The sequence below is a fragment of the Fusarium subglutinans genome (assembly GCF_013396075.1).
Source record: "Fusarium subglutinans strain NRRL 66333 chromosome Unknown NRRL66333_c0000073, whole genome shotgun sequence".
Lineage (NCBI taxonomy): Eukaryota > Fungi > Ascomycota > Sordariomycetes > Hypocreales > Nectriaceae > Fusarium > Fusarium subglutinans.
In genome coordinates, this window is record NW_023502136.1 from 200,652 (window position 1) to 225,599 (window position 24,948).

Below are 24,948 nucleotides of genomic sequence, written 5' to 3' on the forward strand. Positions count from 1 at the left end.
CGAAGATATACATTGATTGTGATTCTGCTGGCAGGTCTGGTCATAAAGAGACAGAAACTCTTCAATTGCCCCTGCGTGATGATGATGTATTATACTTCGATACGGACTTTATCTCAGTAACAGCTCAAACACTTAGAATAAATACCATCAGAGATCCGATGACAGACAGATACTGAATGGGACCTAATCCATTTGAGTCTCGCTCCGAGACTCGGGCCTAATAAGACATGGGAGCAGCGCGGGTTTAAATTGTCCGGACTTCCCGCCTCCACCATGAGTCGGACTTTTTCTCTTGCCCACTGCATCAAACCTACCGACTTACACAGTGTGATCTACCTTACATCACATTAAAATGGATGTGATAAATCTTGGGCAGAGCCCTTCACTGGGATATATTCTGTCCATTGTCGCCTCGGCTACATTGCCTATTCTTCTGCTCTTTATTCTCATCCGCAGACCTGTTGGTGGATCTGCATCCCAATCATTACCGTTGCCAGCTGACGATGAAATTGTTCGCCTTCGATTATACCCGGTCAAATCATGTCGCGGGTTTGATGTCAAGTCAGCGCAGCTGCTACGGACCGGCCTAGACTTGGACCGTAACTGGATGTTTGTCACGGCCGATAAGCATGAATTTATTACGATCAGGGCAAATTCAAACATGACTCTGATCACAACAGCTTGGGACGTCGATACCGACACACTCACAATTTCTCTTAATGAACACAAGATTGAGATTCCGGCTCACCCTACGACTCAATGGCTTGAGAACAACACTGAGCTCAAGAAGGCGACTATTTGGGGCGAGCAAACTGATGCATGGGAATACGCCGAGAGTCTGACCAAGCCCATCTCGGACTTCCTAAACATGGACGTTCGCCTGATGTACAAGGGCCCTACACCGCGAGTTCTACGTGGAAGCGGAGCTCCTCACCGTCTTGGTCGTACGGAGGCTACCAAGTTTGCCGATATGATGCCTGTGCTGGTCAGTTACATAAAATGGAACCTGACATATAACTCAGACGTTGTACTAATGCCAAACTTGACAGGTTGCCTCCATGGCGAGCATGAATGAACTTAACGAGCGTCTCATTCAAGCCGGAGAAGATAAGATTGAGATTGATCGGTTCCGCCCCAATGTCATCATCCGAGGAAGCGTACCCTGGGTTGAGGATGGATGGAAAACTCTCCAAATTGGTGAGGGCGAGCACCGTCTTGATCTTGATGTTGTCTGCCGATGCCTACGATGCCAGGTACCCAATGTTCACCCGATTACTGCTGATAAACATCCGCGTCAGCCTTGGAACCAGCTGATGAAGTATCGACGAATCGACGCTGGACTGAAGTTCAAGCCGAGCTTTGGCATGCTTTGTGCACCGCGCGATGAGGGGCACATCGAGGTTGGCATGAAATTCCAGGTCACGGCTATGACGAATGATCACTTCTTTATTAGCCCAATGAAGTAAAACGAGTTGTTAGAAAGTGTTTGGGGGAGTTGCATGGCTTCTGTGGTAGGGTGACATGTGCAAACCGCCAAGGAGAACGAAGATGAAAATGACCATAAGACCATGTTTGGGTAATAGTTCACATGTATTGTACGGTGTTCAATTTTGGACACTAGCTGACTGTACTGTGTTCTCCTCTATTAAGTGGCAGTGCTTGATCAACCCAGCCAGGCTAACTAAGATCAAAAGCTTTCATGAGAAGTCAGATCGAATTCAAGGGTTGAGTCTCTCATAACTATTTCGAGAATACCTGGTTACAGTATATAAGTTTATAAAAGAGGCTGATTTGAGAATCTGGGATTAATTTCTAAAGGGAAGAAGAGCGCGGTTCTTGATTTCAGTCCTGCCCTTCACCCTTTCTTTTCACATTTTGGGTTGTCCGGGAGTCCTCGTTAACTTGATCAGACTAGACCCTTAATTGGATTAATGGAGTTTGATAGAGGCCTCCTGACTTGAAGGGATGTTTGTCCATTAATCAAGTGCATGATTGTTGAACAATCACATCCTTCACCCACTTGGCATATTAGCCGGAACACACCATCAGCCATACACAGCCTTGCGAAGACACTAGTGCTAGGCCTTGCTGGCATCAAGTTAAGTAGCTGATAGATGGGATTTGTTGATGTACGAAGAATTTCAAACATGATTGAGTTGTTGCACCCGTCTCTTGGATCCGGTCAAGACTTAGCAGGCTTGAAAGGGCGCTCATATTCTAGTGTGATAGCAAGTCAAGTCAAAGATATTCTTATCGTGAAACAAGGCACAGAGACTGTTTAGATATGACAGGTGCTGTATCACGATTTGTTTGAAGGATAGAATGATTTCATCTAGACTTGGACCCAATCATGCGGCGCTTTGCTCACAAGAGCATCCGTGTTGATTTCTCTGGTGCAGTTGTACATCTTCTCGTGTAGATAGAGCAAGCAAGGCCTCAGAACAAACAGAGACAAACATCACATCTAGTTGGTCTTTTGCCCCTGCCACATGATGCCATAATGTGGACGATGCTTGGGTGGAGTGATATATCCCCATGCTCATGGGGAACGCAAACACCCTGATTGAGCTACAAGAATGATCCATTCAGATCGGTTGACGCTATGATTCAAGCGCATATTTGCCAAGTTATATTACCCAAAGTGTCGGGAATCGCGGCTCGGGGAGTTCTAGTTCCGTGTTAGTCGTTGTTGATACACGAACAAAGAGTGGAAAAACTGTGGCTTAGGTTGGTCATGGAGGCAATGAAACACGTCCAAAACGGTCTGTACTCACAGGCCTAGTTTACTGTCCCACTGCTAGTCATAAGGCTGTAACATTTGTGATTTTGTGTAACTGGGCAGGCTGATTCACTGACTGATTGCCAGATTGGTGTGGCAATACCCATTGTGCTAGGCGCTTCGCGGGGCTTTTTAAGCGGCAGCTTACCTTTACTGAGAGAACCAATGCACAGCCCACCACCAGCTTTCAAAGCTTCTTCCCAATCAATCAATCAGACATTACAACTTCCATTACTCTTAAATCTCTCAACCTTCCCATCAACTTTCACCACTATCGCGCATCCAAGCACAAGTTTACCCGTCATCAAAACTATTCACCATGTTGGGGGAAGATCTCGTCATTTATTATAATGACTCCATCGACTCAGATAATCTGGCCGCGGCTTTGGCCTTGTTCCAGGCCACACGCTGGAAGCCCAACGTCCGCGTGATTTGGATTCTAGAGCCCCGTCAAGTTTGTTTTGGATTATCCATGACCATGGATCAGATCACCAGATGCAAGGAATTGATAAAACAGCATTTTCCATCCGTCGACAACCCCTTCAAGACTCTTTTGAACGGAGATATCAAGCAGCAGGATGTTGATGATATCAAAGATCTGACAAAAGATGACCGCAAGATTGTAAGCTTCCTCCTCCGAATCAGATGCTTTAGACAAATCTGACCACGGTAATAGCTCGAGATGGCAGTGAAGCCAAAGTATGGCTCAATCGACGACGCTAACTTGCATGCACAACTAAGTGCACTCGACCTGGCAACTTGCCTTTCCGAGTGGTCTAATGTTAACCCTGTCGAAATTCTTGTGGACTACAAGACTCTGGAACATATCGAGAACCCAGTGAATTTACACATGCATCACCATGAAGAACTTGTCAACCGGACTGAAGGTGAGCTGAAGGACTACTACGACATCCTGAAGAAAGTGTTACATCCAGGCCGTCGAACCGATAACCTGAGAGGTTGGTATGACAAGTGTATCGGGAATCTCGAGCGTCGTAAAACGCTCTCAAACATTACTGTGGAAGAACTTGTCTTGGATAACGTTTTGCATCGGATCCGGAGCGCGGGAAGCGTTAATTTCTTTGGGGGTTCTTCGTTGAGAATCCTACAACAATTCCTCGATAGAGGTGTAGCCAGCAAGGTCAGGTGTCACTTGCAAGTGGTAAGCCTGTTCATGATGCATATTACTCATTGACAAAATACTTATGGTGATAGGGTTCCTGCGACATGTCAGCCAATCTCTTCTCCAACCAGTTCAACATCGCCCTCAACCAACAAGCAGCCAAGATCGTTCTCAGCCGATCTGAAGAATTTGCGGAGTTCACCGTCGTGCCTTCGCATACAGCACAGAGTATAAAATACTCAGCCCTAGGTCTGAAGCAACAGGGAGGCCACTGTATCGAGAAACGAATTCTGGGCTTCAACTGCCACGAGGATCCTATCAAGATCGTGAAAAATCAAGTTTCACTTGAGAAAAACTACCCTGGCAAAACCTACTCCATGCCAGACTTGACCTCGTTTTTGTGTGCACTTGTTCCAGGCCACACGCACCCCAAGCTAGGGTATATCGAGGTCGACGAACAGGAGGGCGGTACACTTCTTTTCAAAAAGTCTGACAAGGGCATCCGCATGCTTGATCTGGACGGCGCTCAGGAGTTCAACGAGAAAAAGATCGATGACATTTTCAAGTCATTAACAAGAGGCGAAGTGGAGCTGTGACAGAGGCAACTTTTGATACCCAAAGGCGAGTTGGAAGTCAGATAGTACTTTTAATAGCTTCTTGATGCACAAGAGCATAATCTCAATTAATAGAGAGAGATGTTAGACTTCTTAACAAGTCCAAGAGCATGATGAGTGAAGTTATCCAAGATATCCCGGCTCCAATGGACTACCAGTATGACTTAACTTGTTTGGACTCCGACGACGATGGTGAAAGTATCAGTATAAATAGGACACGTGCAGACACCATCCGGAAATGCCAAATTCACCTGCATCTCACAAAAGACTAATTTCCATCTAAGTTGGTAAATAATAAATTACCAGTTAAAAAACAGGCAAATTCTATTGGGTAAGGTAGGTCGTTTATTAATATCGCCAATCAGCCACAAGACGGGACTCTTCCGTGTGGCGCCGTTGCCAGCCTTGCGAGCCCCCTCTCCAAGTTGACTATTTCAACGAAACCTCAACAGCTTCGGCTGTCAAATCTGCCTCCTAAAAAAGTCTACTCTTCCTGCGAATTGGTACCTAATCGCCTATACGAAGATATGTCAGCCAATTATTGGCACTCGACACAATGTCGCTTCTGGAGCTTCACCAAGGAGCAGCTCGTGACAATGCGACAGAAGCTTGAAGAGGACAATGCCGAATTGGTGCGAATGTTTCCGCTTCCGCAGCAACGCCATCTGTACATATATTTTAATCAACGTACGCGGAAACCTCTATACCACGAGAGAACTGAATGACTGACTCAAGGGGCGCGCAGAGTTGATACGGCTGGCGAAGCGATTGACGATCCGACAACAATCCATGGCCACGGCGCAGGTCTACATGAAGCGATTCTACTCCAAAGTCGAGATTCGTCGAACGAACCCGTACCTCGTCATAGCGACCGCGATATACTTAGCCTGCAAAATAGAAGAGTCCCCTCAACATATTCGACTCATCGTGACAGAGGCGCGACAGATGTGGGGAGATCTCGTGGCCATCGACACGTCCAAGCTGGGCGAGTGTGAGTTCTTCATGATAAGCGAGATGCGATCACAGTTGATTGTATTCCAACCTTATCGAACGATCACAGCCTTACGAAATGAGTTATCGTTGGTGGACGACGAAGTGCAACTAGCTCGCTCGGTCATCAACGATCACTTCATGACGGATCTTCCGCTCCTATACCCTCCACACATTATCGCCATGGTTGCCATCCTACTGGCCTTGGTGTTGAGGCCTAATAACTCCGGTCCTGGCCAGAACACTTCCGGAGCGGCGGCCGCCGCAGGACTAGCAGCCGCTCAACAGGCGCTGATGCGAGCACAGGGCCAACAAGCACAAGGCGGAATGCCCGAGCCCGCTGCTGCAGAACCTAAGGAGAAGCGGCAACAAGATCGGGTGTCGCGGGTGCAAAAGTTTGCGAAATGGCTGGTCGACAGCAACGTGGAGATTGCATCTATGGTGGATGCTACTCAGGAGATAATATCATTTTATGAATGTTATGAGCATTACAACGACAAGCTCACTCGCGAACAGATCAACAGGTTTGTTAAGGCAAGAGGCCTAGATAAGTGACCAAGTTATGAGAAATGAGACATGAAGCATGGTATGTGCGGGTTAAGTAATTGAGGAGCATTGACGGGGAGTTTCAGGCGTTACTGCTTATTGTTATTAGACATTCATCCATTTTGGCATTGTATGAAGCTTCCAGGCTGGCTGGCTGCCTGTATAGTTCTAGAATTTTAACTTTACCTTTCTATCGTAGGAGCCTGATAGTTGTAACGATAGGAGATATTCTATATAACATCTCAGATATGCAGGTGTGTACTCCAGTGATTTGTTGGACCGCATGCCCGGAACTGTCTTTAAAGAGCCACCCGATTATAAGTTATGAGACTTGCGAACTTCAGATAAGAACTATTTCTAGGGCACTCAGACATTATACTGAATCATTAATCTACTGACTGAACATGTCTTTCACTTGGCTAGTCTGTAGATCATGTGAATATTTGCAACATGAAAAGAATTCCGTCGAGATGAGGAGCCAGGAGTTTATGCCGAGACAGAGCGAGGATATTGGCAGCTAGGGACAGCAAAAGCATAGCTCAGCGGGTCCTTCCGGGGCACTAATCATAATACAGTGCCTCTGATTGATCGCCAGGCTTCGAAGCAGTGCCCAAGAGCGGGCAGGACGGCTGTTGATAGCCACCACCTACGGACGGGCCATGACGGACGGGGCTAAGCTCCACTGTACATAGTATTTGGTATCTGGTACATACGGATACAGGCACTGGGTTTTTTAGCAAGCCCGGCCCAGAGCAGCAAAACGTTAACCCTGTTTGGGGGGTTTCATTCAGCTACCAACGTCACAGCTTGTCAATTGGTATTGGCACTTCAACACCATCTTTTCCTTTCCGACCCGAATCCTTCCTACGACAGTTTAGCCATGAACTTCCGGTAACCCGACAATACCTCCCTCGAAGTCGCCGTACCTCGATTTCATCTCCGCAGCGACGCTCTCCTGCAGCACAGGGCTTTTTGCGCCTGTTGCGCCCGACGTACCTGAAATCTTGCGGGAACGAGATATGCCACCATTGCAGTTACAACTGTCGTCATGAGCGTGACAAACATTGTGGAGGAACTCGAAGAGGGGTTTAGGGAGCCCCAGAACTCTCGCGATGCTCGTGTTGAGAAGCTCTGGGCGAGCCTCGAGCCTGATCACACTGGTGAACTTGACCTAAAGGGTCTACGGAAGGGGCTTCGAAGGATTGACCATCGTAAGCGAGAGGGGCTCAAGCTTGGCAGAGATACTGATGAGCAACTACAGCAATGAAGAATGCCGACGATATGCTGAAGCGTATAATGGAAGAGGTGGATCAAAACGGCGATGGCAAGATACAATACAACGGTACGCAAATCTGCCTCTGACTTTGGAGCTCCAACTCTTCAGATATTGCCTCGGTACCTACGGCCACGATGTTGAAAGCTTACTTTTGGCTGTTCGCACCCTTTAGAGTTCCGAAAATTTGTCGAAAATGCAGAGCGCCAGCTTTTTGCCCTATTTCGATCAATTGATAAAGATGGGAATGGAAAATTGGACAAACTTGAGCTCCAAACAGCTTTTAAGAATGCCGGACTCACGTTATCGAACCGCCGCCTTACCGAGTTCTTCGATGATATGGACCTCAACAATGACGGTTATGTCACATTTGACGAATGGCGGTCAGTACTTTATTTCCAATTCTATCTGGGTGCTCTTTTTGTTGCATTTTTCCTATTGGGAACTCCACCGGCTGTCAGTCGCATCCCATCAGATGCTCAGAGCTCATGACTGACCCTCAGTCATTTTGGCGGGGATAACCCTCATAACGTCATGTGCCAAGCCCAATCACTACCACCGGCGATACATTTGCGGCCGGTTTCTCGAAGTCGAGACATTGCTCGAGACGTCTCCTTGTCGATCATGGACTTTGCAGCTGATCATGAACTCTCAGAAACTTCCTACTATTTATGCCGCCCCACGACCACGACTCCCAACTTCATGCCGTACTTGACTTTTACTACTCTGTGGTCAGCGTGACTCCAGAAGGAGACACACTTGTGAGCGAGGAAACATTAGAGGGTCTAGGTACGGACGGCTTCCGCTCTCTTTTCATCACCCTTTTCGGCTCTCTTCTACGAGTCGCTTTCCCCTACGATTTCCCAAGACCTATACCTTCACCCGACCGGACATCGACTTCCGTCAGTCAACCCAACACCTCAAATCCGGATGAGTCCCCGAACCAGACCGAGAACATGGCTACCGCGGCCGTAGTCTCATATCCTGACTACGATGATGCAGCTACCGAGATATCGCAGGAAATCGCCGAAACGCTTACACAACACGTCGACGATGGCACCCATGGACCTGGACATGAACACACCACTGGAGCTTCAACAGCAGTGCACAAGAAGTTTAGACTAACACAATTTGTACCCGATCCAGGCTACTTTCTAGCAGGTGCCATCGCCGGTGGAGTGTCGCGTACGGCTACTGCGCCTCTCGATCGGCTGAAGGTCTATCTGCTTGTGAATACGTCCAGTCGTACCGAGACCGCGGGTGCAGCATTTCGACAAGGCCGTCCTCTCGCTGCTCTAAAAAACGCAGCAAAACCGTTCGGCGATGCTTTCCGAGATCTTGTTCGGTCAGGGGGCGTTCGAAGTCTTTTTGCTGGTAAGTCTGCATCATATGGCTAGGGTTCAGATTGGCCCTGGATGTGACGGAATATGCTAATAAGACTAGGAAACGGCCTCAATGTCATCAAAATCATGCCTGAGACGGCCATTAAATTTGGCTCGTATGAAGCCGCAAAACGCGCTCTTGCCAACTTCGAGGGCCATGGTGATCCCAAGCGTCTCAGTTCGTGGTCAAAATTCGCCTCGGGTGGCTTTGCTGGCATGATAGCACAGTAAGTCTGACAGAAGTCTCGACAGAGGCTAGAGACTGATAATTGGCAGGGCTTCGGTTTACCCCCTCGATACCCTCAAGTTCCGCCTACAATGTGAGACTGTCAAGGACGGTCTTCAAGGTGCGGCTTTGGTTCGTCAAACAGCTGTGAAAATGTATGCAGATGGTGGTGTGCGTGCCTGCTATCGAGGATTGACTATGGGACTTGTGGGAATGTTCCCCTACAGTGCTATTGACATGGGCACTTTTGAACTGCTAAAAAAGACTTACAAGTCGTACTATGCTCGGGAGAACAACGTCCATGAAGACGATGTCAAACCCGGAAATATTGCCACGGGCATCATCGGCGCCACGTCTGGAGCCTTTGGAGCCAGCGTTGTCTACCCCCTGAACGTGGTGCGAACACGACTTCAGACCCAAGGCACAGCCATGCATCCTGCAACATACACTGGTATCTGGGACGTAACGAAGAAAACGATCCAACGAGAAGGATATCGGGGCTTATATAAGGGCCTTACACCTAACCTTCTGAAGGTTGCTCCCGCCTTGAGTATCACTTGGGTGGTGTACGAGAATTCAAAGAGAATTCTTGGATTGAGCTAGAAGCCCCAACTAGCTATGAGATAAAAGGGACAAACACAAGAAACTGAAGGGATCATCCCCTGTTTCACAATTAACATTTACTATACACACGCACGCACGCACGCACGCACGCACGCAAATTTCACTCAACATTCTGGAAAGCGAGGATCTAGCGATTGGATGGCATTGCGTTACGACGGGGGAATATTCTGGCGTTGAAGGGATTGATATATAAGAAGAAAGTGACCAGCAGCCATCGTTAGAAGACGAGGCGGTGATGCGGCTGGCACTGCATATTTCTCATTTTTGGAGGTGCTGGGAGTCAGTGGTTAGAACTGGGTGGATATTTCCTTGTTCAAGATAGAAGTGGTTACAAGAAGAGGAGGTCTGGTGATGAATCCATCAGTTTCCTCGACTAGTTTTGAAACGATAATGAAAGTTACTCTGACTCGCCATGTATGAAATTGTTGAATTGCGAAAGGCGGCGGGCTAGCTGCGAGAGGTCATGGAAAACATCCGGGATCGAGTATGCCCATTTCGGACATGGAACCGGAGCCGGAGATGTGGGGCCGGCTCCGGCGGAATGGTTCATACAGGAGGGGCGTCCTGGGGAACTTGAGAATTCGTTGGACTGCAATAACAACCATAAGAAGGTAACAATTATGAAGGCATGGCGGGAGTTTGTAGAGTGAAGCCCACTGCTGGAGTGAATGTGTCCTGAGCTTAAGCCTGAAAGGAGGTCCAGAGGGAGCTGTTCATCAAGCTCATCATGGCTTTGGCAGCTTACTGTACAAAAAGAAGCTTATTACCGCACTGCAGATCCGAGCTCGGCTTGGGTAGCTGGGGCAAGAAGTATGTACTCGTTATCAATCAGCCCTATCACGTATGCTTGCTGCCCTTTATCGATCAGCAAACGTCATTTCGCGATTTTGACTCGTTATTTCATCTTCCACAGTCACAGGTTGTCGTCAGCCGCATGTCAAGAACTCGCGGCCTTTGCTGCAGGGCTTACGCAACATTGCAACCATGACTTGAGCTTGCACGGGAATGGCAGTTGGCAAGGGTTCGAAAGAGGATTGCGGGGTTGTGAAGGTTGGTGGAACTTTTGTAATGTGATAGAGGATCCTTGCTCTGGTGGGAGACGGAAGATAAGACGAGGGAACTGAAGACTTTTCAAGAGAAGGTGCATCATAGGTAGGAAGAAGAAACAAATAGTTACAAAGAAAAGAAACTCCAGAGGTAGAGATAATATAACTCATAATATTGAAAATACCGTATAGCCAAGTAAGTAAGGAAGCATTGCACATACCATCCATCCATGTCTTACAAGTTGGAAAACACGATAAATGGATAGCTTGGTCGGACTTTTTGCAGTATTACGCCGCTTCATATGCATGTTCAACGCTCGCCCCCAAAAGAGCAATAGCGTGATCGGCCAACGTCGTTAGATACATAGATACATAGATACATACATGATCAGAAGCATCGCAACCAAGCAACGTAACCGAGCAGGAATATCCAGTCTAGAACCATGGCCATAGGCCGATTGTAGGAAACAAAAAGAGAGAGCTGCTGTAAGCAAGACCTGTTCCCCTCTTTTTTTCCTCATCCGCGCCGTAACTCAACTTCATCCTTCTTTCATCTCGTTTGGCATTCTTGACCTCAATAATCTGGTGATACACGGCGTGAGCACGCTCAGATTCCTTTTGCGACGAGTGCCACGTACGCATCACCTTAACCACCTTCTTACTTCAATAAAAAAAGGGGTACTTGACGTGCGTCTGGATCAATTGCACCGTCTTACACGCCCCACGCCCATAACGAGACAAGGACAAAATGCCTGCTCCTTACTCTGACAATCTCTATTCCGCCGACTCTGACGATGAACGTGATGCCCTCTCGCCAACAGACGGTTACTTCCACGCGTCGTCTGAGTCGTCGTCATCTCGCTCTGGACAAAACGTACCTCATGTGCCAAACGTGCTTGTCGAGGACCCAACTCAGTTGAGTCGCGATGCAAAGATCCAAGAGGCAGAGAGGGAGAGGAGGTTGTTAAATACCGGCGGAGGCTCTGCTGAACACAACCTTGAAAGCACTGCCTCATCACACGAGAACGCGAGTGGCTCAGAGAACCCCATTGCATCGACGCCACGTTCTCCTCCAAGACCTTCTCCCCTGTTTGCTCACCCTGTTGACGCACCACCTGCTTACTCGCCCTCACCTACTACAACTTCGCCGCCAACTACAGTGAACAACTATCAGACCTTTGCTTCTACAGCTACAATGGGTCGACCTGAAGAGAGTAGACCTCTGATCAGCCATGCTCCAGAGTCTATGAGTACCCCCTACAACTCAGCTCAAGAACCATCACGTTGGCAACAATTCAAAGACTCCGTCTCAAACTTCAACATCAGGAAGAAAGTCAAGACAATCCTTGCTTCGCTTCTCATTTTCTCTGTCGTTTTTATGATCTTCAGTAGCTTTACTATGAAGTCTAATCATGGCGTAACTTAAGCCTCATGTGGATATAATGCAAGATCTGGACTGATATCATTGCTAGTCACACTCAAACCCAGTCGAGGATAACGATCCCGTTGCACCACCTGCCGATAACGGCGATAACTTTGACTGGAATCCTTCGCGAACTTGCCTACAAAAGCCCCACCACTTCGCCGCCGTCATTGAGGAAATTGATATCCAATCTGATCGCAACCTTAGCATTATACAAAGAATGGTCAAGTCCGATGACCTTGAAGGATGGAGCACCCATGTCTCTGGTGAAGTTATTCTTCGGCCTGTAGATGATTCCTCGCCTACTAGTATCGAGCTGCAGGTTATCTCCAACCACGACAATCTCAGGGTCAAAGCCGACTTCGACAAGACAACTCAAGTCTTTGAGATCAAGGTGCCATCCAGGATCGCCTGGAGCTTGTCCGACAAGGCCCCTTGCATCCAAATACGTATCACGGTCTCGACTCATCGTGAGGCTATCCTTCAACATCTTAACATTGAGACCCAGCAGCTTGACATCAACCTCCAAGAGGGGGTCGTTCTGGGAGTTCAGAACGGGGTTGACATGCGAAGCGCCAGCGGTGATCTCACCTCCCCTGGTATCAAAACGATCAAGGGCAAGGAAGTTGTTCCTTACACACTCTCATCCCGCGAAATCCGCATCCATACGGCCAGCGGCAATGTCAAGGGATGGTATCCCCTTTACGACCTCCTCGACATCTCGACGGCCTCAGGCGATATCATCACCAACATTGGACCGAAGCCCGTGAACCCTCAGAATGTTCGCCCTGCAGAGCTTCGTGTGCGCTCCGCTTCAGGCACGATCAAGATTGATGAGCCTCTCACAAGTGCTCAGAAGGCTGCTCGCCCAGATCGCGAATTCCCACCACGTGACTACACAATTGATATCATCACGGCGTCGGGAGATATCACGGCCGATGTCGCCGCGAGCTCGTCGGCGTCTTTCAAATCGCAGTCTGGTGATATGACGCTGCAAATCTGGCCAGTGCTGGACTCGAATTTGTTAACTATAAACGAAAAGGCGAAGCCAACAATCATCACGGACACAAAGAGCGGCGATACGCATGTGACGATTCTGGAGCCCCTGTGGACAAGCCTTGCTACCATCGGCGAAACGATCCCCCCCGTCAAGCCTTATGATCCGACGGATGGTAGCGATCCATACATTGTTCTCCCGGAAGGGTCTGACCTTGCTGGAATTAGCATGGCCAGACCCGTGCTTTCGGTTCTTCACTCCACACACAAGTCAGTCAGCGGCAAAATTGAGCTCTACTATCCTAATTCTTGGGAGGGCCTGTTCTTTGCAAACTCCGTTACGGGTTCACAAGAATTCAAGGGCAAGGGCGTGATAGTTGACGGTGGAAGAGGATCGCTTCCACCACATCTCATCAGTGGAAGAAAGGGCAAGGGGTTCTCCCAGCTTGACATTAGGACCGTGTCAGGCGATCAATTCGCCCTGCTCGGAGAGGAAGAATGAGAGAGAGAGAGAGAGAGAGAGAGAAACAAGGAACCAGCGAGATACACGAAAGGATAACGAATACGGCGTACAGGCGTTGATGATATATGATATTACGAGGAAACATATTGCTTGGACAGCACCATTCGTTAAGGATAGGAACTTAGGATACCATATCGTTCGTTGAACGTATTATTGACCGCAATGAAATATTCATCAAGAACCTCCTTGTCCCAACGAAACAGTTTTTTCGAAACAATAGCCAAGTTTAATAACCCCAGATCCATGAAGTGGCTGGTCAAGGCGTGGTAGCGGTAAAGCCGTTTCCTAGCCGACAGCCCGTCCCGCGGGATATATTGAACCAACTATGAAACGACTTGGCGTGGTTTGTTCTGATTCTGGCCATGATATCATTCATTACAAGATAGTGTAACTCGAGTAGATTGTTTGCATGCATTATGCATCAACACAATTTGTGCCGAGTTCATCAACAGTTATTTATGCGGGTAACCTCTATGTAATTACAGTGAATGGTAGGGACTCGATTGGCTAGCAACATTTAGCTAGTGCTTTTAAAAAACGCTGCTTGAAGAATGTTGAAACGGCTGTATCCAAGCCTTATCGCTAATAAAGTCCCATGATCACAAAAACTGTTGGTTCATAGGCTCCCCCAGAATTGGATCTCATCCATGCTCTCTCCGTTCCTAGGTTGCAGAATAAACGCCATGGGAAGTGGCACGTGCTTATACAGGGGTCATCTCCATCTCCATCTGGATCAAGGCCAGGTAAGGTTGGGCACTGCCTGGTCTAAGAGTCTTGGTACCTAGCCTACTAAGGTATTTTCAGCTGTCGAATCACTGATGTCGTGCTGTATCTAGTACCCGCTAGAGCCCGTACGGAACCTAACTTCATCCACTAACTACTGTACCTCACCTACCTACCTACCGCCGTCCACCATCATCAATCAATCATTCAATCCATCCACACTTTACAGTGCTCGACTCTCCTCCCACAATTCAATCCAATCCTCTCTCTTCCCACGTCAGCCGCACTCTCTCCAGGTACATCACCTGCCTCGATCTTTTTTTGCGACGCCCTTTTTCCTACTCCGACAATCGATTTTGCGATCCGCTTTGCCTGCCGCTCGTTCTGATGATGCCTCTTGCCCCTCGAAGGCACCCAAAATCCGTAGATTAAGCACTGGGCTTCCACCGAGCTTAATCTCCTAACCAAGCCACCTGCTCGTCGACCGAGGCTCCCACTTCTTATTCGCTCTCTGGACCGTCATCGACAAAACGAATATATCGTCGCGACTTAGATACATATATCCGAGCATACATCGTCCGTCATGCAAGCTCCGTCATCCGGTTCTCAACGCGCCTTTGCCCATCGTCGCTCGCCTGGCGCTGAGCCAGGGCCACCACCAAATGTTCCTGTCCGATCCATCTCGCCGGCGCTTCAGGCTCGAGCCTCAAGCGCCTCAGCGAGATCTGTACAATCGACTGGGTCTCGCAGGATGAACCGTGAAGTGAGTATATCATAATGCTCAGCGTGGGCGAGAGTGTGCCCCTGCCGAGCCCTGCCCCACGTCCCATGCCCAATTGCAAAGCAAGATGCTGACGCTCCATGATCTCTCAGGGTTCCGGCAGCGGTTCCAATATGCCTCTATCGCAGATCGAAAAGAGCGTCACACACCTCCTCGTCGCAACAAAACAGCTCCTTGAGACCTTGACACAATGGTCGCGCGGACAAGCTACCGATAGCCAAGTGTCTGACGTTTACGTGCGCTTGGGTTATGAATTCAATATGGCGTGTCGCGCATTCACGGCCATCCACGTTGACACATCCGACTTAGGAAACGTGCCCGATCTACTGCGACATATTCTCGAAGCGACGTTGAGCCAAGAGGCGAGTGCCGAGAGTTTGGAGAAATATTTGCCTAGGATCCGGGACATCATTATTAATCTGTTACACGGCCTAAAGCGCAAACAACAGAAGCTCCGCCAGAAGCAAGCTCGGGACCGCGACGGCCATGCACCTCCCGATAGGGCAACCAGCGTCAGTACCGTTGGAAGCGGCAACAGCGGACTCACCAATATGTTGGAGGAGGGTCTAGAGAATGGTTTCCAGCCTGACTCCCAACCGACTGATTCTTTGCGTCAGTCGGGCGGCAGTACCAACCAGTCCCCACGTCGCTTTAATGCCCAGCGAGAATCCTCTCGAGCATCCGCCATATCAGAGCAGTCTTCCCTATCTAGCAACACGATGCAAAGTATGCCAGTTGTTCCGCCTTATCCAGAGGGTGAAAGCAGTATCCCCACTGGACCTCCAGCACCTCCTGGACCACATGGAGGAGAGTTAAATATCGATTCGTTTCCTCCGCCTCCACCACCTCCGCCCGACAATACCTCAAGTGCCCTGGCCGCTCTACAGAAGGGTGGAGATCTGGAAAGACGAGCTTCACGCAGATATTCTCAATATCAGATATCCAAGCATCTGGGAGGTGCTAATGGTGTACCGATTCTTCCACCGCAGAATTCACCTGTGCCAAACCGAGGAAGAAAGGAAGTCCGAGAATCACTACGAGCAGTTCAAGGCCGACAGTCTATACGCCACAACCGTAATACCTCAAGCCAGTCTCTGCGAACTACGGCTCCTGCTGAAGATTCTCCCGTCAGGATACCAGACAGTGTTTCTGAGGAATCTTCATTAGCAGAATTACCCGCAAAGCCAGACCCTCCTACGGTGCAGACACCCGATGAAGCGTATGCTGCCAGCGCAACACTCAGTGGCCCCCCCACTGATCCTATGTTCTTCAGCGATGATGCGCCAGAAACACCAAAAGTCGAGAAGCCAAAGGCCGAACCTGAAATTGCTCCCACACCACAGCAAAAGTCTGCCGAGACCTCATACTTCCAAGATTCGCCCCCTCCGACTCCCACGAAGGACCTGACCTTGTTCCTCCAGTACAAGTCCAAGGTAAAGAAGTTTGTTCTGCCGGAGGGACGCGCCGAGCTTACCATTGGACGGCTTCAACTCGCATTTATCGAGAAGTTTTCTTGGAATACACAACATAATGGCGCAGACCTCCCCGAAATTTACATTCAAGACCCGGTTTCTGGTGTACGACACGAACTGGAAGATCTCGCAGATGTCAAAGACCGAACTGTTCTGGTGCTCAATGTTGAGGCTCTGGACGAAGTCAAGAAACATATCGACGATGGAATTGCATCCTTAACCGAAATTGTTCGGGATGTCAAGCAGACAGTGACGGATCACGGAGCTGCACTTCAACGAGTTTCAGACCGACAACAAGAGGCTGCCAATGAAATGGCTCGGCTGGCACTATCACCTCCATCAACTTCTCACTCGTCTGACGGAACAAAGACACAGTTTAACTCTGGAAAGAAGTTGGATAGTAGTCATCTCGGAGAACTGAAGACCTTGCGACGAGATCTGGCCATTATGCGACAGACATACTCGAATTTCCAGGCAGACATTCAAGATTCAATGGCTACCATTCGCGCAAAAGCTGCCAACGTCAAGGTTGCAACAGCCAAAGCTGCCATCCCCGACATTGAAGGCGACGCTGGTTACTCATATGTTACCAGTGGGCGTAAGCAACTCAACAGTGACTCTGATCGGTTGGTCGGTAAAGTGGACGACCTCCAGGACCTTATCGAAGATCTGCGTAAGGATGTGGTGCATCGCGGTGTCCGACCACTGCCGCGACAATTGGATTCCGTTGGAAAGGATATTGCAACATTGACCAAGGAACTGAAGAGAATGGAAGAGTACATGACCCAGGAGAAACCTATTTGGACCAAGATTTGGGAGAAGGAGTTAGAGGACGTGTGCCAAGGGCGGGACGAGCTTCGCCTTATGGAGGATCTTTTGGTCGATCTGCGAGACGATCTGGAGAAGGCCTCGGAAACGTTCACTCTCGTGGAGCAGGCTACCAAGGAGCAGATGAAGGACAACGGCACTGGTGCAAGTGCCGGAAGCGCCCGCCAGTTCTCCAAGGGCCTTATCAACCTCGGCAACAGTGCCGATCAAAGCGCTGCAAAGGAAGGTGTTCTTGGTGAAGTGAGAGCTTTACAACCCAACCACGAAGATCGACTGGAAGCTATCGAGCGTGCAGAGAAGCTACGGCAAAAGGAGCTAGCAACGCGCCAAGTCAACCCACTCCATCGAGAAATCACCAATTTTGTCGCGGACGGCAAGCTGAAGAAGTCAGGCGGGTTTGAGGAGGTCGAGCGCGCACGGAAAGCCAAGGACGACCGCATTCGACGAGAGGTTTGGCAGCGTCAGAACGGCATTATCCCTGAGGACCCTATCGGCGAGGAGGGTGCGGACCCTGAAGCCGATTTGGAGGACGAGGACGCGGCATTTCTCAGGGAACTCGAAGAAGACGAGGCCCGACAAGCCCAGGCTCAGGCAGAAGCAGAAGCAGAGGCAAATCCGCCTCCCCCACCACCACCAAAAGACGAGGACGATAAGCAACCTGATCCGCCAAATGGCGCTTAGTCAGCCACATTGGTTATATGATCGAGTATACATATCTTGATGTGCCTAGATAGATCGGTTCCACTATGTTTATGGAGATGATGCCTGGGAAGAAGAAACGCCTTATGCGGGATTGTTTGAACGCGATATGTCAGTACGGAATATGGTTATGGACTTAGGAAGGACAGACGTACGGATATAGGAGGCAAAGGCTCTCTAAGCCAGCATTTTCTTACCCCCTTTTTTTCGATATTCTCGTACTTAGTTAGCCTTTTTACTCGGTAGTTTTTAGTTGGGATTTTGACATAGCGGAGGCGAATGGGATTTGTTTCTCTCACTTGATCAACCACATTTCATCAGATCGAAACTCCGTAAAAGTTTTGCCTTTTGCTGGATTTGATCCTATACTAGTGACATGCTAACAAAGATTGGCCTGGAGCTAATGCCCAACTGGATTCAGGCCCAAGAATATTTTGAACTCAGCACTACGATATCATTTCTCAACCCAATACTGTGGACGGCAAGGGCACTGATGAAGAGAGCAGGTACACATTTTACTTCTTGATTGTACTTAGTCGTTCAAACACAACTTTTGACATAAATCTTTCATCATGATCCTAAAAGCGTAAGCTTCTTGACCCCCTTAACAATCGGAGGCTCCAACTTCTTGCCCTGTCCCATCACAAAGTCCTGCAGTACAGCTTCACCTCCCGTAGCCTGCCAGGTTGGCTCAGCGTCATTATTTTGCTCGGCCTCTGCCCCGGACCCCTTGAACACCTCAGCTACCGCAGCAGTGCAGGCCTCGGATACCTCAGCCATGAGAGCTTCGGCAGCACGCGCACGCTCGGGCATGTTCCTCCGCACAAGCGCGAAAATGAGGCGCTCGGCATCTGGAGCAGCAGCACTGACACGGTCAATAAGACGACGAATACTGTTGACGAGATATTCTTCCTCGTAGACTGTTCCCTTTCGTCCACGAGCGCGCTTCTTCTCCTCGCGCTTGCGGTTCTTGCTTGTAGCGCGACTGACTCCCGTTCCAGCGGTTCCCACACTCCCAGCTTTACCTGTATATCGTGTAAAGAGCGATGCACTGGTGCTGACTCGGGAAGAGGCAGCGATAGAGACATCGTCGGGGATGTCCATACCACCAGCACGATCTCCTTCGTAGAAAGCCAGGGGGTCTTCAATAGCCTTACGTCGAAGCTCGGCAACACGAGGAACCTGAGCCTTGAGCTGGGCCTTGCAGTCAGCAAGGAACTCGGTCGTTGTACCTAGTGCATCGGCAAGACCAGTGTCGACACTGGCAGTAAGGAGGTCAGGGCGTTTGCGTTGAACAACGAGACGGATAGCGTCTGCAAAGTGGTAGCCTTTGCACAAGCAACGAACAGCCATGTCGATAGAGTCGAGATATTCGAGGTGGATGGTAGAAGCAGCAGAGTAGTCCTTTGCTTCCCAGAGAGCATCTGCGAGGTTGTTGGCAAGGTCGGACATAGCCTCAGCCGACATGGGAGGTTGTTGCTGAGCTGCAGTGTAAAGACACTCTTGCCAACACGTAGCGCCGGCGGTTCGGTAGCAACTCGTTGCCTTAGTCCAGTTCTCGAGTGACTCGTATGCAAGCCCTGCTTCTCGGTAAGCTGATGTGGTCTCAAGATAGGCAGCATAAGCGGCTGTGAGTTCTCGAAGGCGAGGAGGGTCGTAGCGGTATAGGCGGAGAGCGTCGTGGTATAGGGAGTGTTTGGTGGTATAAGCAAGGACTTCATCAAATACATCCATTGTTTGGAGATGACCAAGGGCTTTGACACGACGCTCAAGATGATCATCAATCTCGAAGTGACGTCTAAGCTCGGGAAGAGAGTGCAGGTTTTGAATGAATGGGAGGTATTCGCGAGGATCACGTTGGGACTGCTGAGCGACAAGGAGGGCCAGATCAAGGTTATAGAGCCCAAGGGCATTCTCATATAATCGATTGATGTCGACCAAGAAGCAGATATGCTCAACTGCCTTTTCAGCAATCTTCTCGTCCTCACGCATCAGCTCAGCGACTAGAAGAAGGCCGTCGTTGAGTGCAGGCGGAGACTTGCAAACATGGGCGGTGATGGTATTTTGAAGGTTGGTAGCCTTGCGGCTCTGGAGGGCGTCGAGAAGAGCATCGCAGACCGTGTTGACTTTTGCAGCAGAACCCCGTGGTACGGGTGACAAGTCAGAAGGAATCGTATCAGCTCCAAAGCCGGTAGATCGCTTCGTATCTTGATACATGGTCTGAGTAACATCCTCAGCTCTGGTTTAGGTTAGTGATGGTTCTGGAAGGTTGGAATAGGAAAGTATACCGGAGAGAAGAAAGGAAGAGATCGATATGAGCGACATCGGGGATCTGATCGAGGAAAAGGCCAACATTGGACAAGAATTGCTCGGGCTGGTGGTCGTAGAGAATGTTCATATCTACACGCTGAGTACGACAGTATGAGAATGCTCGAGCGTAGTTCTTCTCATCAATGAGGTTACGGATACCTGCCACGACCATGGCTCGAGGGAAGACGGTCTCCAGATTTCCACGGGGCATCTGTAAAACAATGCTCATATTGGCGGGAATAGCTGTGACAAGTCGCGATCCACGCTCCACACTGCGGCAACGTTCGTCTGTCTCGGGGTCATCTGCAGGGACTTCAAGATCTAAGGGGGCATTAGTGGGTAGTCACGAAAGACAAAATAGTGCCTTACCATCGACGTTGGCGGTCAAGTGAACAAACTTGACAAAATGGTTCTTGGTAGTGAATATGAGATGGCTGGGTGTGGCGATAAATGAAGTACAGTTCTTTGCCAGAAGACGAGAATTGGCATAAATATGGCCGTTCCGGGAGAGGCCAAAGGCAACATTCTCATCATCAACCTTGCTAATCTCAAACCAAGGCAGCTGTGTCTGGAATTGCACAGGCAGCATCTCATTTCCAGACTCGCTGATCTGGAATAGCTTTCCCGAGCTGTCCTGGCCATACCCAGTGAACGAATTATCGTCTTGATAACTGGTTGTGGCGACAAGAACCTCCCGAGAGTTGACGTCTGCGACAGATAATTCAACTTCACCTGCAGCCTGTACGAATCGCTGAACAAAGCCCTTCTCCTCTTCGTAACCGAAGTAATGGAAAGCATCAGCTACAGCGGCAATTCTCAAAAGAATATTGTATCCAGGGCTTGCCATCTCGTCGAATAATACCTTCTTGGAGAGCTTGGGTTTGATGGATCTCCCGTTCTTGACGGGCCACTCATAAACATCGATACCCTTTCGGTGAAGAACCGCAAGGGATGTGTTGTCACGGCCGAAAGCGACGTCGACTGCCGCCGCAGGAACCGTGATATCGAACATTGCCATAGGGGGCGGAACATTGGCTGTTCGGAAAGGGGTCAACTTGACTATTTCGCCGTCAATTACCGCCACAGCACCATTGTCGTGCGGCGGGTGGCACGATCCTCTTGCTGTATGGAAGATGTGCTCTGTCACAACGACAGTATTTGTTGAAGTAGCAGCAAAGCGCAAAGCCTTCTCGGGATGCCATGACAAACATGTCAAGCTAGCCTCGATAGGGATTTCTTGTTTGAGGTACCAGTGGTAGTTGCCCATAGTCCATAGCTGAACCATATCCTTGAAAAGGACTGCGAGGACAGTCGAGTCTGAGTTCCACTCAAGACGTATTCTCTCATGAGCCTCAACTGGCCCAGAAGGAGAACGAAGTGTGAATTCGCCGTGCCGTAAACCGTTCCTCTCGAAAAAGACCACATCGATCTGGTTTGACTTTCGCTGAATGCCAGCCATTAAGTTTCCGGCTGGTCGCCAGCTCAGAGAACCCTCAAGGCCATCAACTGGCTCACTTGCACTGTCCAGCTCTCCTTCTCGTGAGTAAACTCGAATTACACGTCGTGAGTTCTCTTGGACTGAGTTGATGGCCACATAAGCGCCATCGCCTCTCCAGCTAATGGTGGTGGCACCATCCTCGTGAGGACTGGGTAAACCCTCATCAACCTTTTCGGGGATAGTAGGATCACGCATGGCCTTTGCACCTCGACCTTGAAACTGAGTCTCCTTCTTTCCCCATCCGACGGATACGTGTTTCGATGCATTGAGGTCCTCGACTGTCATGGGGATCTCAGCAACCGGGTCGAAGGTTGACCCCATGAATATGACATTGTTCTCCTTTGTGACAACAATGAGGAGTTCCTCATCAGGGGACCATCGTGCAACAGCAATACCAACATCTATAGAGCCAACAATCTCAATGTGGGCACCTTCTTCTGAGAAGTCGTCTTCTCGGACTGTGACGATATCGCCACCTTCGAAGACGAGACATGTAGTTGCTGAGCCACTGAGATACTGCAAACTGACGAGCTTGTCGACGACGAGGTCTGGTGATGGGTTTGGGGCCTCCCAGCTGGCTACAGTACTGACTGAGCTATATGAAGTAAGTGACTATTATTTGTAAATTATTCTATAAACGATGTACTTACATGTCTCGATCTCCAGAGATTCTCAACAACTCAATCTCACAGCTGTCCACAGACGGTTGGGCTACGACAAGAACCTGATCCTTCTCAGGATCCCAACACGCAGCTGTGACGTTATCGCGCTGGCACTGTCCGAATCGAATGTTGCGAAGATTGCGCATCTTGACTATTTCTCACCTCACCACTAAAGAAGGTCAAGCTCTAGTTACCTAGTCAGTTGTCTGATGATCTTTACCAACAGCACACAGTAACTATCGATGTAACTGAAGCGGTAGGGAATGGGCAGACTATAGGCCTATATGCAGCTGTCGTTCGACCTGTTCTGGTCTGTCGGACAAGGCCGAGAGTGCAAGTGGTGATATTTTTTTGGTGTGGATGAAATGGGCAATCAGCGGCGATGGATTTGCTAGATTTGGTGTCGATGCCCGTAATCGAGATTTTTTGCGGTACCTGATCAAGCTGGTGGGCAAAGTACTGATGCGGGGTGATGTAGCGCAAAAGCTACATGCTATGACTCCCAGATCATGTACTTGCCATCTCTGAAAGTTCTGATCAAGGGCCTGGGGAAAGAGCTTTTTAGGTTGCATCACTTCTTTCTTCTCTTTTCCGTCTAGATCAGCTCTTCACAGGCAATAGCGACCAACCTAGATTTTCGTAACTATTCCGGGCCTCGGCGATTGAAGAGTTCATCGCCTTATTTTTAACTAATAACTGATTTGAATGGCCACATTGATCGTGCTCTTTCTCTTATTAAACTTGCCCCATTTCCCATCTTTTTTGTGCTGATTTACTCTAGACTGTTCCCTGTTTCACGCTCTATTTGTAGCTTTCACCATCACATGCCGATCGCCCGCTAGATACTGATTGAGGAACCATTCATTGACTTCTCTCCGCATTTGCTCTCAACCACTACCATTCAACCACCTACGTATCGTATCGTGCTAATAAACGCTACTACTCGCCGTAGCAGCCATTGTTTATTCCAACTACCACCAACACATTCATCTACAGTGATAGTGATACCATCACCATCATGGATGTTGCATACAATCAACACGCCGACCGATCTCGTCGCAAGAATCGCTCCTCTTCCAACCTCAACCATCTCTCCCTCGCGCCCTTGACCGCCAAACTTCCCCTCAACGACGACGAACTCATTGCCGACGCTATCGCATCACACCCTCACTCGCCTATCCATCCAATCCCCTCCTATATCCAGGGAAAATCTGCTCCTTCAACACCACGTCTTCTCGCCCGATCCCCAACAGCATCGCGCTCGAGATCCCATACCCGAACCCCCTCAACACCTCTCGCCAAAAGCAAATCCGCGTCTCATCTCGCGGCTGGCGCATCACGTCAGACTCATTCTGGTCGCGCAACGCCCAGACGCCACAAAGATGATATGAGCTTTAGCATGCATAATCGCAATGATAGCGATTGGCTGCTCAGGACAGGCGCGCTCATGAGTTCCGAAGCTCGCGAGTCTAAGGGTCAGACTTGGCTTATCTCGCGTCAGAGTTCTACCAGCCTAGGCGGAATGGACCCCGACGAGGATGCTTTTGAAAGTGAACTTGCTCGCGAGCGTGAGCTTACGAGCCGCCATGCTAGTCGCCGCGGTAGCACTGCTGAGGACGCATCTCCATATGCCAGTCGCTTCCCTAGCCGCACTCATAGTCGCTCCCACAGCTTGACGCGACCTAGGCGTCTCCTCCACTCACCTCTGGAATTCTCAATGACTGCCGATGGGTCCTACTTCCCCAACCAAGAAGTCAACAATGATCTACCCGGCCCTGACTTTGTCAACCTCGACGAGAAGCTCGAGGAGCTTGAGCAGGACTTGTCCCAAGATGATGAAGCTACCGTGCGACGTCTCGTGCGCAAGGGCCAAGCTAACACAGGGACTTGGTTCGGCAATGTCTGGTCCCTCTTCTCCGTAGAGGAAGACGATGAGGATTCAGAGGACGATAGTGATGAGACTCCTCAGGAAGGAGATTCCCAACTCGGCCGCTCCCGTAGTTGGTCCTCCCGCCATCTGGCAGGCATATCGACAGCCCCAGAAGAGCGTATTCCTCCCCCAGGAACCGACGAAGGCGGCTGGAGAGATGCAGCCTGGTTATTGAGCGTGGCGTCCAAGGTGATGTTTTAGAATGAAGCGACTAAACACAAGACGATAAACCGATTATTTATTTATATAGGCAGTAAAGAGATTGGATAGCACAAGGGCGTATGGCTTAAGAGCGTAGTTGGTTGGTAATATATTTGGCGTATATAGCTTCAGCCTCGCATTATGGGAGCAGGCTTCATAACATAATTGATTTTGGTGTACCTACTCTTGCTTATTGTAGAATACTGTCCGAGTATCAACAGACTTTTGAATAATTAAGCGATATTCTTAGTAAAGCTATCATTGTAAGTAGAGGGCTCCTAGACAACCTTGCTCGACTC

At 49.3% G+C, this 24,948-nt stretch overlaps 8 protein-coding genes across 8 annotated transcripts; 7 read left to right on the top strand and 1 right to left on the bottom strand.

Moving 5' to 3' along the window:
• Positions 1-352: 352 nt before the first annotated feature.
• FSUBG_6692 (MOSC domain protein) lies at positions 353-1,466 on the top strand (the record flags this gene model as incomplete). Its single annotated transcript, XM_036684918.1, has 2 exons — positions 353-985; positions 1,050-1,466. The coding sequence occupies 2 exons, from the start codon at positions 353-355 to the stop codon at positions 1,464-1,466; spliced, it is 1,050 nt and encodes a 349-aa protein (XP_036537845.1).
• Positions 1,467-3,098: 1,632 nt separating this feature from the next.
• On the top strand, positions 3,099-4,498 carry FSUBG_6693 (uncharacterized protein; the record flags this gene model as incomplete). Its single annotated transcript, XM_036684919.1, has 3 exons — positions 3,099-3,401; positions 3,456-3,941; positions 3,995-4,498. The coding sequence occupies 3 exons, from the start codon at positions 3,099-3,101 to the stop codon at positions 4,496-4,498; spliced, it is 1,293 nt and encodes a 430-aa protein (XP_036537846.1).
• Positions 4,499-5,043: 545 nt separating this feature from the next.
• Positions 5,044-6,061, top strand: FSUBG_6694 (RNA polymerase II holoenzyme cyclin-like subunit; the record flags this gene model as incomplete). Its single annotated transcript, XM_036684920.1, has 2 exons — positions 5,044-5,148; positions 5,252-6,061. 2 exons carry the CDS (start codon positions 5,044-5,046, stop codon positions 6,059-6,061), a joined length of 915 nt encoding a protein of 304 aa, XP_036537847.1.
• A 1,039-nt stretch (positions 6,062-7,100) lies between these two features.
• Positions 7,101-9,536, top strand: FSUBG_6695 (peroxisomal Ca-dependent solute carrier; the record flags this gene model as incomplete). Its single annotated transcript, XM_036684921.1, has 6 exons — positions 7,101-7,263; positions 7,314-7,394; positions 7,501-7,708; positions 7,981-8,699; positions 8,769-8,934; positions 8,984-9,536. The coding sequence occupies 6 exons, from the start codon at positions 7,101-7,103 to the stop codon at positions 9,534-9,536; spliced, it is 1,890 nt and encodes a 629-aa protein (XP_036537848.1).
• Positions 9,537-11,351: 1,815 nt separating this feature from the next.
• FSUBG_6696 (uncharacterized protein) lies at positions 11,352-13,524 on the top strand (the record flags this gene model as incomplete). Its single annotated transcript, XM_036684922.1, has 2 exons — positions 11,352-11,991; positions 12,092-13,524. The coding sequence occupies 2 exons, from the start codon at positions 11,352-11,354 to the stop codon at positions 13,522-13,524; spliced, it is 2,073 nt and encodes a 690-aa protein (XP_036537849.1).
• Positions 13,525-14,851: 1,327 nt separating this feature from the next.
• Positions 14,852-18,030, top strand: FSUBG_6697 (actin-interacting AIP3; the record flags this gene model as incomplete). The annotated part of the gene is made up of 2 exons (XM_036684923.1): positions 14,852-15,031; positions 15,142-18,030. The coding sequence occupies 2 exons, from the start codon at positions 14,852-14,854 to the stop codon at positions 18,028-18,030; spliced, it is 3,069 nt and encodes a 1,022-aa protein (XP_036537850.1).
• Positions 18,031-18,618: 588 nt separating this feature from the next.
• On the bottom strand, positions 18,619-22,664 carry FSUBG_6698 (elongator complex 1; the record flags this gene model as incomplete). Its single annotated transcript, XM_036684924.1, has 4 exons — positions 18,619-20,287; positions 20,337-20,679; positions 20,728-22,451; positions 22,507-22,664. 4 exons carry the CDS (start codon positions 22,662-22,664, stop codon positions 18,619-18,621), a joined length of 3,894 nt encoding a protein of 1,297 aa, XP_036537851.1.
• An 872-nt stretch (positions 22,665-23,536) lies between these two features.
• On the top strand, positions 23,537-24,649 carry FSUBG_6699 (uncharacterized protein; the record flags this gene model as incomplete). Its single annotated transcript, XM_036684925.1, has 1 exon — positions 23,537-24,649. The coding sequence occupies one exon, from the start codon at positions 23,537-23,539 to the stop codon at positions 24,647-24,649; it is 1,113 nt and encodes a 370-aa protein (XP_036537852.1).
• Positions 24,650-24,948: the final 299 nt, after the last annotated feature.